Source organism: Apiospora kogelbergensis (assembly GCF_038363985.1).
Source record: "Apiospora kogelbergensis strain CBS 113332 chromosome Unknown utg000008l_segment0_segment0, whole genome shotgun sequence".
Classification (NCBI taxonomy): Eukaryota; Fungi; Ascomycota; class Sordariomycetes; order Amphisphaeriales; family Apiosporaceae; genus Apiospora; species Apiospora kogelbergensis.
In genome coordinates, this window is record NW_027117425.1 from 2,577,365 (window position 1) to 2,592,311 (window position 14,947).

Here is a 14,947-nt window from a genome sequence, read left to right on the forward strand (position 1 = left end):
ATCCTCACTTGTATTTTTATGTAGGCTGCGCGGCGTCAATGACTGACATCGGCCAACGCATAGTCAGCATGAATACCAGCAATGCACAAGGCTCGGCATGCGGTTGATGCACCCGAGAAAGCTAACGTAAGAGCTGAAAGTCTCACCGAGGGGTGAGACAACCAACCACTGGCAATTGCACAACACGATTCGCTGAGCCTCATTTTGGGCCTCATGTTGGGGCGTATGACTGCATCAGCACTTGCAAGGCAAGGAGCCGCCGTAATTGGGTGATTGCGACACCAGTCTCACAATTTTTGTATGGATTCATTTCCCGGTGTAGGACCGCAGGTGAGGTGTGTTTCTCATGCCGCATCTTCCGATGGTCAGCCATCTAGCCGCTTCGAAAATGATGCCCGGATGTTGGCTGCTCAGCTCGGCTGAGGAGGCTTGGAACATGCAGAAGCCCAGAACCCAGCTAATTAATTATTCCTCCCGACACTGTCGGCAGGCATTTGAAAGTTACAGACCAGTCAGCACTCCCACACCCCAACCTGATGGCGACAGATGTGAATTTTCGTCGCGAAAAACAAACAGAAGGAGAGATTAAGAGTTGATGTTCGTGTATTTGGCTCACTTAAATTGATTTTGGGTGCGAATAGTTGTGGCAATGGGGTGGGCGACGATGCATGCGGCACATGTTGACGGCAATAGTCTTGAAATATAAGCTGCCAACTCAATGGGAAGGAAAGGAGGTGAATTGATTGCATGGAGCCTGCAGGTGAGATTGAGGCTATTTCTCTACACACTTGATTTGGCAACACGTACGGTCTTCATTGGAAAATTTGACCTATGTTGGCATATCTCATTAGCAGTAACCCTATCCTCAAGAATAGCAGTGAGGGAGGATTTCTTTTTTGCACAGTCATCAAAGCCGTGGAGCCATATGCCCGCGAATTGGCAAAACTACATATTATACAGTACTTAAAATTCCTTCACATTACCAAACGTAGTGATCGATTGATCCTCAGAGACCATGTGATTTGGAGCTTGTTGTCTCCTGCCAACACAGCTGGCCCATAGCTGCCCGTCCCGTGCCAGCAGCGAATGAGGCATCACATCATGCTCGTAGCACATTGCAGGTTCCGCACCTGGTTTCTTATGGTGGCCGATCAGCCACTACCGGAAACAATAGCCGGTGCCATGTTGATGATGCAACTGCCCTTGATCTCGCCCTTGTATTTGGCTTCCACTGAGACATCGTTAGTTGTAGCTCGCTAAGGAGAAATGCGAAGGGAATTTTATCAGTGTCATTAACATACCCTCAAGGTCAAGTCCCTTGACTCTAATGACGAGTTGGAATGCTACCCGCCAGTGTTGTTTGTTGCCGTTCTGTTCGGGATAAATCAAATGCTCGTCGCGGAGCGATGTCATATCCGCTTCGATTTCCCCAATGCAAGGGCAACCTATTTTGCTCTTAGCAACTTCGTGCTTTAACAAAACACTCAGCAATGATGACACATACCTCTGTTCTTCAGCGAATCATTCTTGTAGCCAGACTGACGAACAGTGTCGGAGATGTAGATCTCTTCCTCACATATTAGCCTTCTCTGGCTAAGAGGGAAGAAATGCTCGCAATCGATGGTCCACTCCCGGTCCGAGTCAACTTCTTCGCCCTAGTACTATCGTCAGCAAGCCATACCAGGTGTAAGGAATATCGATCGCTCTTACCTTTTGCGCGAACCAGATAATGCGATCACAGAAGTACCATCTGCCGTCGACATACTTGTATATCGATTTGCCTCTTTTGGTCTTGGGAGGAAGATGCTGGAACTCCGGCCCGTCTTCGTTGTCTTCGATGTGTCGGAGGATGCCGTAGGACGACGGGAGGGCCCTCGAGGGTACTGAAGACTTGTTCAGGGCGCGTAGCGCCGCCCCTTTGGCAATGGCGGTCGGGCTGTTCCTTCCTGTTAGCATTTGATCCCCTATAAATCATGCTGATAAGCTCACTCAATGGGCTGGCCTTCTCCTAGAAGTTGAATGACAACTCCATGCTCGCCGTTATAGACTTCAAGGCGCCTCCGTAGGTACACTTGGTAGGATATCGAGCGGCTGAAGCCGCCCAGCATGACGACTATCTGGTTACTCGTTAGAAAACCATCGAACTGAGGATAAAATAACTTCAACTCACCTCAATTGACCTTCCTTTCATGCGAGCCGCATCCAACTGCGTCTTAGCCAGGTTCCAGACTTTGTCGAGGCAAGTTGTGAACATTTGAGCAATCACACCACTATGTCTTGTATTAGTCATGGACCGTGAAGATGGGAAACTTGACGCGGACATACTGCGGGACTCTAATGATACCTTTCCCGAAATTGTGCTTCTGATCGGGGCGTACACCCTCACACTTGAAGAGCACAGGTGTCGGGTTCTCTTCGTACAGATCGAAGCTTCGTTTCTCGTGCTCGAACTGCTCGGTAGTGATATCTTGTGCGATTTCCTGCAAGGTCTTTCCCCTGGCCTCTTCCAGGTAAGGCGCTCCTTCCTTCAAACTCTGGAGTATTTCCTTATAGAACAGGCCGTTCATGATATTGGAGCCACAGAGATCACCTAGGGAGAGTTAGCTATTGAAACAGTAGCCCACTTTGGAACATGTTTTCCTTACCCGTAGGTGGTGCGTCCTCTCGCTCCAGTCGAAGAGGCCAGGAGTCAGCGACCTGAAAAGCGCTTACGTCACTTGTACCGCCACCTACACCTATGGTTAGTCGATGTATTTGGATCATGGCATTTGTTTGGACACTAGTACTTACCCGAATCGACTACAAGGAGTCGGGTCAATTTCTGTTTGTGTCAGCATGTAAGGGTTATTTGTAGTTTAGTGAGGTGAGTGCTAATTACCTGGATCTCCTTGTGGTGTTTCAGTACCCATTCAGCACCTGCCTCAGGCTCTGTAATCATGGAGAATCGAGGGATCCATTTATCCGTGAAGTTCAGGCCACCGAGCTTTACCAAGCACAATGCCTTCGCCAACGCTGTCTGTAGATCCCTGCAAGCAGCCAGTCTGAAGACAACAGGTACGCACAGTACAACCTCAATGATGAAACCCTTTTCGAGGCCGTACAGTCTTTTCAACTGAGTCTTCGTATGGTTGAGCAGTCGAACGAAGTAGTCCTCTGTAACGCTCACATGGGGTGCCGACTTAGAGATGTGAAGCGAGTCTTGCAGTCGCTTGATAATTGGCTGGAGTTCATTTCGAACTTCTTGGGTCTCGGCGTCATCTTGAAAGAGTAACTTGAAGCAATCCAGTCTCTCCGACGTGATCGTCTGCATGCTGCGGCGTTGAATCCTGTCATCGGCGGGTTCGTGCACCGCATGGACTTCGTAGCCGAACAAAAGTCTGTTCCTAGGGTCGACTTCCTCTCCTGCTTTGGCCTGTCCAGAACGGGGGGTCGAGTTTGCGAAATCGGTTGTCCGGGGGATACAGGAGTGCAGTTGGTACCTCTTCTTTCATCTGGTCTCCTACTACAGTGTTGGTATCCCTGGGGTAATTGGCGACGGACTTGATCCTTTCAAGCGGAACCGTTGCGCGATCCTCGATCTCGTGAGGCTCGAGAATAACATATTGCTGGGCCGAGTTGGATGTTCCGAAGTCGATGGTGAGAATCACCAATTTCTGCTGGGCAGACATGGCCCCAGCCGAGCTGCTGGGCGAGTGGCTCTCTTTATCAAAAAGCGACATTTTGCTAGAGAAACAGTGAGACCAGAAACAGCACTGCGCTTTGTTTCCTGTTTATTTGGCAAAAGATTGCCTAGAAAACAAGGCTGGTAAGGGGGACAAATGCGTGAAGACCTGCGCTCATGAGCCTTACCTGCGTTGCAACTAAGAAAATTAATTGGTTTTGTCGGCCAAATCAGGTCTTGAAGTTGTTATTGAATCGAGCATTGTTGATTGAAAGAAATTTGAGAAGATGCATAAGTAGAACACGAGTTTGTACTTTCACCTCAGGTTCACATACACAAGGTCTCAACGTGGTGTCAAAAAAGACTTAAGGATTTTTTTTCTATCTTGTTTCTAGAGTACAAAGTCCGGGATCTTCAAACTCGTCGTCTCTCCGGACACCCAAAACATTGACGTTGGTACCCAAGTACTGTCGTACCTGCCCTCTTTCCTCCAACGCTACCTTCCTAGATTTGGTCCAACCCAGCTTTCCACGTTTAAGCAAGAACTGAATACAGAAATATTTTCATCCCACACTTTGCGCAAAACCACATACCCGGAATTCAATCATTTTCCATCGACCCAAGACATGGTGAACCTGATCGGCCCGGAGTGGCCCCAAGAGGCCACCGCCCAAGCCTTCGCCTGGCTCGATCACTGCAACAAGCACCACATACCCTTTAGAGAGACGATCTACGATCACCTCAAGTCTACCACGGACATGAACTTTAAAGGTTTTGGTTGGCTCAGAGTCGCCAAGCACATGACCACCTACGCGAAAAGCCAGAACCAGAGTAAGCCCTACATGGAAGTCAAAGCGAGGATGAAGAAGGGTGAGTCACGCCATTCCATGGACATCCTATTGGAACGGGGCACCACCATGGTAGCCAACCTGACCGGTGATACACCAATGGCGAAACGCATTGCGGATATCAAAGCCTCGCTTGACGAGGATCATATCGATACCGACAGCCCACCCGCAGAGGTGAAAGAAGAGGAAAACAACGACGAAATTGTCGCGGATACAGCCATTTATGACACATTTTCCGATGACAATGATGATCCCTCAGACCAAGAGTCGTCCCATAGCGAATACATGGAGAACAGCCACAAGAGAATGGGGACTGGCCGTCGTGTCAGCAAAAAGCGCCGCATGCATCGTCAACAATCGGTTCGTCTCACCAATGCTAAATATTCCTAGTAACCCACGTTTCCTAATCAAAAGCATAGTCTCCGCCTCAATTCCGTTCGCCAAAGCGAGTCCGTGTCAGCGCAGAAAGAGCCCAGTTGGCGCGAGACGACGAGTTAGAAGAGCCATCAAGAGACTCGGCTAGCAATGAAGGTTTTGGCGCATTCATCCGCCGTCTGCTCCCATCAACAAGAGCAGCACCACCACGGCAAGTCTATGCCCAAAACACGGAACAAGAGACAGAAGAAGAGCAAGATGAAGACCAAGAGCGACGACGCCCCCACTCTGCACCGATGGTTGTACCCGACCTTTACCGAAGACCACAAACCCCTTTGGCGAACCGGCCAGAAAGCCCCGAGATGAGCCCGCTTACTCCCGAACAGACCTATGCTCAGAGCCTGGTGCAACCGGGGGACCTCTCTGCGCACCCCGTGGTTATATCCGAGACACCCCAAGCAGCCAGATCACGAGATCTTGCACATGATCATGTTGCACACAACCTTACACAAGCCTCAGAAGACTCGGAGACGCAACAACCAACCGCTCAAGCCAGTTACGCGACTGCACGCGGACCACAAAGTCAACTATCCCACGCCGCCCATTTCTCAGAGCAGAACGAAAGTCCATTGGCACGGGAGAATGCTCGGCTCCACCAAATGCTCATCCAAAAGGATGCCGAAATCCAGACGTGGAAGCAAACGAGCTCGACGCTTACGACCATCCTATCCGCCCCCGGGAACAGCGACAAGTCGTTGAACATGAAATACACGACCATGTGCAACCGCTTCAAGAGCCGGGAAGGAATGCAAAACCGTCTGTACGAGGCGACAGAGAGGGGGCTCCCGGGCCTGCGCCGTGGCGACCTAGCCCGCCGGTTCAGCGCGCTGCAGTCCGAGATCCTGCGCGCCTGTTATTCCTTCTCACTCGCAGACATGAATAAGACCTTAACCACGTCGTCGTCGTCCGTCTCCAACGGAAACGCTAGAAGCCTGCGGGACCAGAAAATGGCGATGTTGGTTGAGACGGCCTGCGGCTCGACGTTCAACGCCTGGGAGCTGCGTCACGACGACCAAGCCTCCTCGGACCTCTTTCGAGCGTTGATTGCCGCCCACGTCTTCCGCTTCGTCTTCGAGTCTAGATTTCCGTCGCGGTACACGGGCAACGACTCTGCCATACTAACAGAATACCATAAGATGCGATTTGAGCAAGGTAAGTAACCCCAATCCGCGTTTCTCTCGCAGTGGCGGCTACAGTCAGGGCCATGTCTGATTATGTATCTGAGCAGATGGGGCAAAGGTTTTATTCGTCAGTGATAGACTCGCCCTGAAATATTTTGTCGAAAACAAGAAGCCATTCGATGACCTCATCAAGGTCAAGAGCCGTGAGCTCGCAACTGAAGCCGCCCAGCTGCTGGCACCGCTTTCGGCACCCACGAACGTTGTCGCCGACTCCCTTCGATCGGTCTACGCCTTGGCTCTGCGGCTGAAAGCTGACACAGTTCTGAGCAGCCATACATACGCGGCACGGTTCGTTCGCCCGGGCAGCCGGATCAACGCGGACACAGAGACGGCCCTCGAGATCGATTACGACTTTGGTAAGCTTCGGGGCCAGCACGCCATCAAGCTCGGCCTATTCCCCATCATTTACTCCAAGCCGATTCCCGAAGTGGACTCTGTGACCACGGAGATGCGCGAGTGCTTGGTGAACTACGCGAACTTTGCAGTCTCCTCGGAGCTCCGATACGACGACATCCCGGGTGGTGAAATCATGCTTCACAAGGGGATGGTGCGTGTCTGAAGGGAAAGTGGTAGGGTTGGCCGATGCAAATGCCATAAGAACACGTTGCCATATATGTATGTGTACCTGGAGAGGAGTTTTACACCAAGAACAAAGTTAGATTAGTGGACAGAGAAGAAACATCAGGCCATGGCGACATGCGCTTGCTAAACCTTGATGAATCTGGTTTGAGAACGAGGTACACACTGGCAGTTAGCTTAATTCAACGGCATTGACCAGTGTCTTTTTACGAAAAGACATTGTCGGAAAGTACAGCACATCCAGTCTATTGCAATCCGGCCCGGAATATCGAGTCAATGTTAACCTGGCACCCACCCCGTTCAATCACCCCTGAACGCGTCCGGGTAATGCCCGTATCCTCAAGGATGATGACATATCTCCTGGACATATGAATCAGTTGTTCTTTTAAACCTGATCCCATGTTCCACTTCTGCGTACTAACTATAACACTCATGTTGGTCCGCCCAGTTGTTGCGCCTATTCTGGTGGTATCCACACCTGCCACCACGACTCAAAGTTCGTCGTCGCCCACCACGATAGCATCATCATCTAATGTATACTCTTATAGAGGCCAATGACTTCATCACAATAACAGGGGATGTGGTCTAGTGGTATGACGTTTCCTTAGCATGCGCTGCCCTCTCATCAGGGATAGACGGCATGGAAAAGGTTCTGGGTTCGATTCCCAGCCTCTCCACACTATCTTTTGCACTTTTTGACAACTCGACCAAACTCGGTCACCCCCTTTCAATTGTGAACATTTACAGCTTGTCACACACTGCAATGAACGGCGAAATTACACCTGGAAATGCAATATTAGGTCGATGCTTTGTCCTCGTTTTTTGTCGTCGCGTTGGTTGACACGGACGGAGATGTAGAAAGAAAGAAATACTCACTGCTGAAGAACAACCGACCCGTGGTTGCGTCGTGGACGACTGATGTAGACACGGGCAAGACCTCCCCAAAACCATCCTCAAGCACTTTGTCGATCACATACCCACTACCCCCGGTCTCATTCCCGTCGTCGGCGCGGCTCTTCTTACGAATGCGCATTGCGGCAGTGGCGGTGCCTTTATGTGCACCGTAGTGGGGGTCTTCAAACGCCGCGCGAAGATCCTTGGGGACGGGAAAGACGGCGGCCCAGACGTCGCCGTCCTTGTCGACCATGAGATTGTCTATGGAGTACCCGACGTCGACCGTGTCGACCTTGGTAGCGGCGGCGGCGGCGGTCATATTGTAGATATCGACGGTGCCCAGCATCGAGCTCGGGACGTACAAGAGGCCGTCGTGCGGGTTGTGCACGAGGCCATTGGGCCACGAGAGGCCAGTGGGGATGACGGCAGCGCAGTTTTGGGCGTGGACGTTGTTGTTGCTACTGCTGCTGCTGCTGCTACAGTGCATGACGCTGCCTTGGCTGAAAAGGGGGCCAGATTACGTTTCTATGTGGAAAGAGTTGTTAATAGGTGAATTGGACTTCTAGAGGTGGAGGAAGATGCCACTTACCAAGTGACTCTCGCTGTGCCCGAGGTCATTGGTCACCCAGAACGCGTTCGTGCCATCGCCGACCGCCGCCACGCGATTCGGCGTCTTGATCAGGCTCGGCGCCCAGAAGCTTTCGAGGTGCTCCAGACTCGTGGCCTTGCGTCCCCCGGTGGTCCGGAACACCTCGACCGTCTGGTTGGCGCCCACGGCGGACTGGTCATCCAGGACCCTGCCCGTTGCCAGGTCGACCGACGGCTTGACGTCGATGAGCCAGAGCCGGGTCTCCCCGTCATCGTCGTGGCCGCTCATGCCGACGAGGTGCAGGCGCCCGTTGCCGTGGGTGCCGGGGTACCCGGGCGTCCCGAGGACGCGGATGTTGAATCCCGAGCCCACGGGCTCGTCGATATCGAGCACTGTGACGTGGTCAGTCAGGCTACGGCCTGAGGCGTTGTACTTTCCGCCGCTGGAGAGGGACGCATCCCTTCGTATTAGTTTGACTGCTAGGAACGCGTGTCTCGCCACGCCATGACGGAGCTGACTCACTTCGGCGACCACTGCTGTCGCCCCTTGGACTCGGAGCACGCGAGGAACAGCTGCCTCGTCGCCTCCGAGAGCCACATGTCCTCGCAGGCCTGGAGTCGTTCATCCTCGATCCGGCGACACTTGTACGGGAACGCGCTGAGCGGCTCCAGCGTGTGGCCGATGCCGAGAAAGAGGCGGACGCCTGTGTAGAGCACGAAGTGGACATTGGTCTGATAAAGGGTCGCTAGGACGACCGCGAATACCCCCCAAGGCAAAGGTCGAAAAGCTGCCCATGTTGTCTGTTTCCGCTGGTTGGAGTATCAGCCTGCAACTGGAAGATGATGAATGACAGAAGCTTACGTTGGATTCAATGTGACTAGATGACGGCCAGATCCCCGGCAAATCAATCCTGGGGATTTGACAATCCAGTGAAAAAAACTACTTTGTTTGAAATCTTCTTGCGTTCAGAAATTGTGCTCATCAATGCGTGAACTGTTTTACATTCCAGGAAAACAGAAGGCGGTATTTAAAGCAGAAGTCGTTATTTCGCGGTCGCATAACCCCTCCGTCGGTGTAATCGTGCCGTCTTATGTGGAGAGTTCCTAGCCTAATGGTCTTTCAGCTGACGCCTCCGGTAATCTCACTGCGTTTACAACATGCAATCGAGTCTCCCACGTGCTCAGAGGCTCAGAGGGGCATAGCACTATTCGTAATCTTCGAATAATTATCCGTATTCCGGCCCGACCGGTAATAATATTACTGCAGCGATTTCATTCTGGTATCTTTTGCCCACCGCCACCATCTCACTTCACTCCATCCCAACCCGATCTGGTTCCCTGAATTACATCTCATGATGTATGCTTTACGACGATCTTTCCTTTGGCCCGGCCTGTCTTCAACCGCTGGAACGCCTTGGGCGCGTCCTCGTACGCGAACACCTCGTCGACGATGGCCTTGACCTTGCCCTCCTTCATCCACGCCCCGATCTGCACCAAGGCGTCGTGGTCGTTCTTGGTCATCATGAGGCTGATCTTGCTCTTGCCGCCGCCCAGGAAGCCGGGCAGCAGCATGCGCTCGGCGAACATCTTGGCGCTCGCGAGCGACGCCGACCCGCCGACCTGCACGAACTGGCCGCCGGGCACCAGGAAGGCGTCGGACGCCTTGTACAGGTCGGCCGGGGTGGTGCCGACGTTGTCGACGACGACCTTGAAGACGGGGCCGCGGGCGCGCAGGGCCGCCGTCACGTCCTGCGCCGCGTAGTCGATGACCTCGGTGGCGCCCAGCTCGCGGCACAGCGCCGCGTTAGCCGCCGAGCAGCTCACGACCACCTCGGCGCACCCCAGCGCGCGCGCCATCTGGATGCCCCAGGTGCCCGTGCCGCCGCTGCCGCCGTTGATGAAGACGGCGTCGCCGGGCGCGACGTAGGGCGCCAGGCTCTGGTAGGCCGTCAGGCCCGCGGTGCCGACGCAGGCGGCGTCGGCGGGGTCCACGCCCGGCGGCAGGGGCGCGCAGCCGGCGCGCGTGGCGACGACGAACTCGCCGAGGGTGCCGAAGCGGCCGGGGTCGAGGCGGCCGAAGACGGGGGTGCCCGCGGCGAGCCCGTTGGACGCCGAGGACGCGACGACGACGCCGGCGTAGTCCAGGCCCGGGACGGCGGGGTGGCCGAAGACGGCGCGGGTGCCCAGGCCGCCCAGGCCCTCGGGCAGCTTGTAGTCGACGGGGTTGAGGGCGGCGGCGGTGACGCGCACGAGGACCTCGTCCTTCTGGCTGCCGGCCACAATGCCCTGCGGCTTCGGGTGCGGGGCGTCGACGCTCAGGTGGAGACAGGACTCCAGGTTGGGCGACGCCGTGGTGTACGTCCAGGCGCGCATCGTCTTCTGCTGCTGTGAGCCGGCAGTGCCACTGGTTGCCTTGGATTCGGCCATGGTCTCGGTCTTGCGAGTGTTCCTGAGGGTAGAGAGAAAGGTGATGTTGTCGATGGCGGGTGGGGGACCGCGCCGGGAGGAATGGGTTGGTGTCTCGGAAATCTCGTTCAAATTTCGTCATGGATTGGCCCACTTAAGACACGGAGGCCGCCGTCAAAACAGGGCAAGAGCTCCGGGTGGCTGCTGGCTTCTTGTTTCACAAAGTAACCCTCCTTTACACAGCGCCAGCATCTGTCATGCCTCATGGGAATAATTTCTAACAATGGCTGAATGGCATTTAGGAGGATAGTATGTCTGTCTCGCCATGATCAATCGACAAACACGCGCTGCAAAGGACTGTGGCCAATTGCATAGTCGTGACATCACCCTCCGAGCTTATATAGGAGCTAGGCTTTTTGGGACAAGCCCCAAAGGCACGTGCTTTCACGGTTCAGTTATCGCTCTTTATTATAAGGGGTGGCTGCTTTGAGAACTATCTATACATCAATCCATCAGCCGGGCATCGCAAGCCTACAAGTCAACAGAGAGACATCCTGACAGCCTCATGAAGCTTGTGTAACACACCAGTACCGTAGCCTTACATTGATATAGAATAGGCGTTATGCATAATACAACTACACGGAACTATAATGAATCTACATGAGCCACAAACGATGTCCTGTTACCACCATTGTACACACTTCTGTTCGAGTTATACTTCTTCCCATCGAACCTCGCCCCAGAATATTTCGTACCGGGAGCATCTTCCATCGACAAGAGTCCATCTTTTCCTACCGGACACTCTCCTCTCTTCTATACTTGCTTTTCCCCATTCAATCAGCCTAGCAAAGCCGAGTGTTCTTTCTTCCACTCCATTGCCTGCACTTTCAGAGCCGTGGCGCTGCTCCTTTCTATCATAATCAGCACTAGTTTCCAACCGAAACTCCTACTTTGGCATCTTCCTCATGAGTGTATTAACCGTTCGCGCCTATGATGGGTCTCTGGCCGCCAATTGCGACATTACAATGCGACTTGGTGCACACACACGCAGTAACGCCCGCCAGCCCCCTTTTCCGGACAGCCTTACGAGGATGGTACCGTGCTCGATACGGTAAGGCGATCAAAAGGACGCCGGCGCGCGAGACTCTCGGCACACTTAATATCCGAACTCATATGCCCAGCTCGGCGGGCCCTATCTTCTTCGAAGCCCCCTCCGCCTCGTAGAACTCCGTTGACATGAGCTCCCTGGGGCCTGTAGATGCCTCGTCATTATCGTTATCAAGACTGAGTTTCTTTTGCTGATATTTCTCTGCGTCGGCGGCGGCGACAGGCGCGGTGCGATGAAAGTCTAGGAGGCGCGTCTTGCCCAGAAGACGCCACAATAAAAAGCAGCCGAATCCCAAGAGAGTCAGGAGAGGGATGCCAATCCCGAGCCCGATACCGAGCCCGAGTCTCAGCTTCAGGTCTTCGTCCGTGAAACTGCCGTCGCCGCCGCCCCCTCCGCCTCCCCCGCTACTGGGCGATGGAGATTTAAAGGTTGCCCCCTCTGTAGTGGCGCAGCTGGAAGAAGAAGAAGAAGAGGAAGAAAAACTCGAAAGATCTGAGGGATAGGACGGTGTCGGTGTCTTCCTCATAGTTGTCGGGATGGGCGTGGGAGTAGTGCAGGTTGGCGTCGGTGTTCGTTCTGATAATATCGTTGGGTCTGGTTCGGGCCCGGGCGTAGTCGTCGATGGCGGGAGTACGGGTGACGTCGCGGCCGTTATCACTGCCCCCAGGGGTGACGTCGCGGCCGTTATTACCGATCCCAGATTTGTTTCTGCGGCATACCCTGCGTCGGAGAAACTTGTTGTAGGATCACCTTGGATCTCCGCTCGAGTCTTTGTTGTCATTTGGTACGCGCCGCCGCCGTAGTTTCTAGGGAATAGCTGAGCACCAACACCTTCGACGACGGACAGATGGAAATGAAGAAGGAGCCACGTCAGGACCGGCAGCCCAGAGCGCCACTTAGGCGATATTGTGAGAGTTGGCATGATGGGGCACTTCATGTAGGGTAAAGCGGTTCAAAGAATTGTATTATGACAATATTCCCAAAGGGATGGTTCTTTCGTCGCGTGGTAGATGGAAACAAAACTTTCGAGCTTGGCAAAATGGAAACGCAACATCAAACCGATTACAAGTATCCATGAGAGAGCAGATGAGGCGGGAAGCCATGCCCCCCTATTCTACCACCACGTCAAGGCAATTGGGGGGGATGACAGCTGTGACAACGAGAGCCTGTCAGCCCCCAACCAGGGGTTTGTGGAACACACCATTCATTATACACAGCCCTTGAACACATTACATCTCGGGATCCGAGTCGCACGTCTATTTAAGCGATTGGGGCTGCCGTTACACATATATTAAACTCATTTCATTGTTCTGCATTTCTCCGGTGGGTATATCTACAGTCTTACAACATCGCGTCTCATACGGGCCGTTTTGATGACCCCAATGCCTTTCGAGCATACGCAATGCTGAAAATGCTTACTTTGGGGGGGACCTCGTCGCTGATCCTCCTGCCTGCAATTGAATGAAACGACCCCACGTTCGCTGAGTAAACAAGCTGCAACCGTTCTTGGGCAGTCCTATGATGTGGAATCTCGAAGCGCCGACTCAGTCTACTGGGCAGGCAAAGGAGGGCTCATGCGTTCAGCTCAACAGGCCGCATCGTCGGGCTCGTCTGGGTCTGGGGGCCGCGGTATTCGCCATCAGCTTCATAGAGCTCCGTTGACTGTAGCTCTTTAGGAGTAACCCGCGCCCCATCGACTTTTTCGTCGCCGCGCTCCTTCGCGGGATATTCGAACACTTCTCGATCTTCGTTATGAACCGGTGACTGGTGCTGGTTCTGCCGGCCCCAGAGACGCCATAGGAAGAAGCAGCCCAGCCCTAGCAGGGCGATGAGCGGGAGACCGATGCCCAGACCGATGCCAAGTCCCATCTTGAGCTCGGGGCTAAGACCGTCGCCGCTATTGTTGGGTATGTATGGCGCTGGCGTCGCCGACGTTTCCGATGGGGGTGTTGATGTTGCCGTTGTTTCCAATGGGGGCGTTGATGTCGAAGTCGGCGACTGGACTCGGGCCGTCCTCTGAATGGTGGAGGTGCTCGTCGGTATTGGGGCATAAAGGAACTTCGATCCTGCATTTCCAGCTCCACCTGTTGCGGTAGTAGATATCACAGCTCTCACTGCGCTTGTCGCTTCCGACACATGGAGCAGCAGGACAATGGCTAAAGCCAAGTACCGAAGCAGCGTTGAGGCAGGCAACATTATAGCAGAATCTTAGGTCGAGGCCGGCTAACACTGGAAGAAAAGTAGAACAATTGTCTTCTCCTACTGGGCGAGATAGCGTCGAGAATAGCTACGGGAGCAAGATTATCTTTTGTCAGATTGTTTGCACGATGTGAAGAAATACTCTCGGGGTCGACGAAAGAAACAATAACGAAGTGTGGAAGAAAACAATGTGGCATGGAAACAATGTAGCATGGAAGCAATGCCATGCAACCTGAATCTAAAGGCAATTATAGATGAGCCGTACTCCTGCGAAAAGAGAGAGCATGGCGACTTTTGGGAGCCTGTGCCTGCGTACAATACGCCAGTCTCTATATTTGGGTGGTGGCGTTTGCAGCAAGCGCCTGGCGGATCGACTAAAAATATATCGAGCGGCACAAACTCCTCACGTCACTTCTGCACATCTACTGCCAGCCCAGTATTCAGCCACTTAATGATGCCGTGTCGACGGCCGGATAAGCCTGGTACTCCTAGAGCCTTGCCCTGAGCTTACATAGCCCAAAGTACCCGGATGTCTGAACTGATGTGAGCCAACTGCTGTCAATGATCCAGTGAAGATGTTAAAAGTCACACTGTCGGCTAGCCTTGTGGTTAACATCCTTCAAAATAAGTGAACACCTGTTAAACGAATATGGAAGTGTCAGAGTTTCCTTTGCCCTGATTCATCTTCTGCTCGTCCGGGTGAGTGGGCAGAAGAGGCATTGGCGGGGATCAAGCTTTGAGAACATGGGTATCATTCATCTCTCTCTACACTAGATGACTTCTTCAATATTACAAGTGCGCAGGCCATACTCCGTCTATCCTGCATCTTCTTGGACCACAGACGTGTCTATCTCATCCACTCTCCACCAGAACTCCAATTGCCACCCAGATTTATCGCATTATACAGTGAAGCGTTCGAGTGTTCGGAATATAGTACGTAGCTCGTACTTCGGCGTGGCGTGTGACGGCATTGGCTATACGGCTGGTGATAGCCGCCATTACACTGGGCAAGCAGCTTGTTTGGCGCCGCGATGCGGTACAACGGCAC

General features: G+C 53.4%; 6 protein-coding genes across 6 annotated transcripts; 1 reads left to right on the forward strand and 5 right to left on the reverse strand.

Annotated features, from left to right (window-relative positions):
* Nucleotides 1-1,151: 1,151 nt before the first annotated feature.
* On the reverse strand, nt 1,152-3,719 carry PG998_012769 (uncharacterized protein; the record flags this gene model as incomplete). Its single annotated transcript, XM_066879585.1, has 11 exons — nt 1,152-1,231; nt 1,302-1,445; nt 1,505-1,655; nt 1,711-1,936; nt 1,990-2,117; nt 2,171-2,270; nt 2,326-2,590; nt 2,646-2,729; nt 2,791-2,821; nt 2,879-3,412; nt 3,480-3,719. The coding sequence occupies 11 exons, from the start codon at nt 3,717-3,719 to the stop codon at nt 1,152-1,154; spliced, it is 1,983 nt and encodes a 660-aa protein (XP_066725969.1).
* A 568-nt stretch (nt 3,720-4,287) lies between these two features.
* On the forward strand, nt 4,288-6,684 carry PG998_012770 (uncharacterized protein; the record flags this gene model as incomplete). Its single annotated transcript, XM_066879586.1, has 3 exons — nt 4,288-4,869; nt 4,929-6,096; nt 6,173-6,684. The coding sequence occupies 3 exons, from the start codon at nt 4,288-4,290 to the stop codon at nt 6,682-6,684; spliced, it is 2,262 nt and encodes a 753-aa protein (XP_066725970.1).
* Nucleotides 6,685-7,500: 816 nt separating this feature from the next.
* PG998_012771 (uncharacterized protein) lies at nt 7,501-8,987 on the reverse strand (the record flags this gene model as incomplete). The annotated part of the gene is made up of 4 exons (XM_066879587.1): nt 7,501-8,098; nt 8,120-8,160; nt 8,188-8,629; nt 8,710-8,987. Coding segments are annotated over 4 exons (1,359 nt in total), but the record flags the coding sequence as incomplete, so codon positions are not given.
* A 549-nt stretch (nt 8,988-9,536) lies between these two features.
* PG998_012772 (Zinc-binding dehydrogenase) lies at nt 9,537-10,613 on the reverse strand (the record flags this gene model as incomplete). The annotated part of the gene is made up of 1 exon (XM_066879588.1): nt 9,537-10,613. The coding sequence occupies one exon, from the start codon at nt 10,611-10,613 to the stop codon at nt 9,537-9,539; it is 1,077 nt and encodes a 358-aa protein (XP_066725972.1).
* Nucleotides 10,614-11,761: 1,148 nt separating this feature from the next.
* Nucleotides 11,762-12,622, reverse strand: PG998_012773 (uncharacterized protein; the record flags this gene model as incomplete). The annotated part of the gene is made up of 1 exon (XM_066879589.1): nt 11,762-12,622. The coding sequence occupies one exon, from the start codon at nt 12,620-12,622 to the stop codon at nt 11,762-11,764; it is 861 nt and encodes a 286-aa protein (XP_066725973.1).
* A 650-nt stretch (nt 12,623-13,272) lies between these two features.
* PG998_012774 (uncharacterized protein) lies at nt 13,273-13,896 on the reverse strand (the record flags this gene model as incomplete). The annotated part of the gene is made up of 1 exon (XM_066879590.1): nt 13,273-13,896. One exon carries the CDS (start codon nt 13,894-13,896, stop codon nt 13,273-13,275), a length of 624 nt encoding a protein of 207 aa, XP_066725974.1.
* Nucleotides 13,897-14,947: the final 1,051 nt, after the last annotated feature.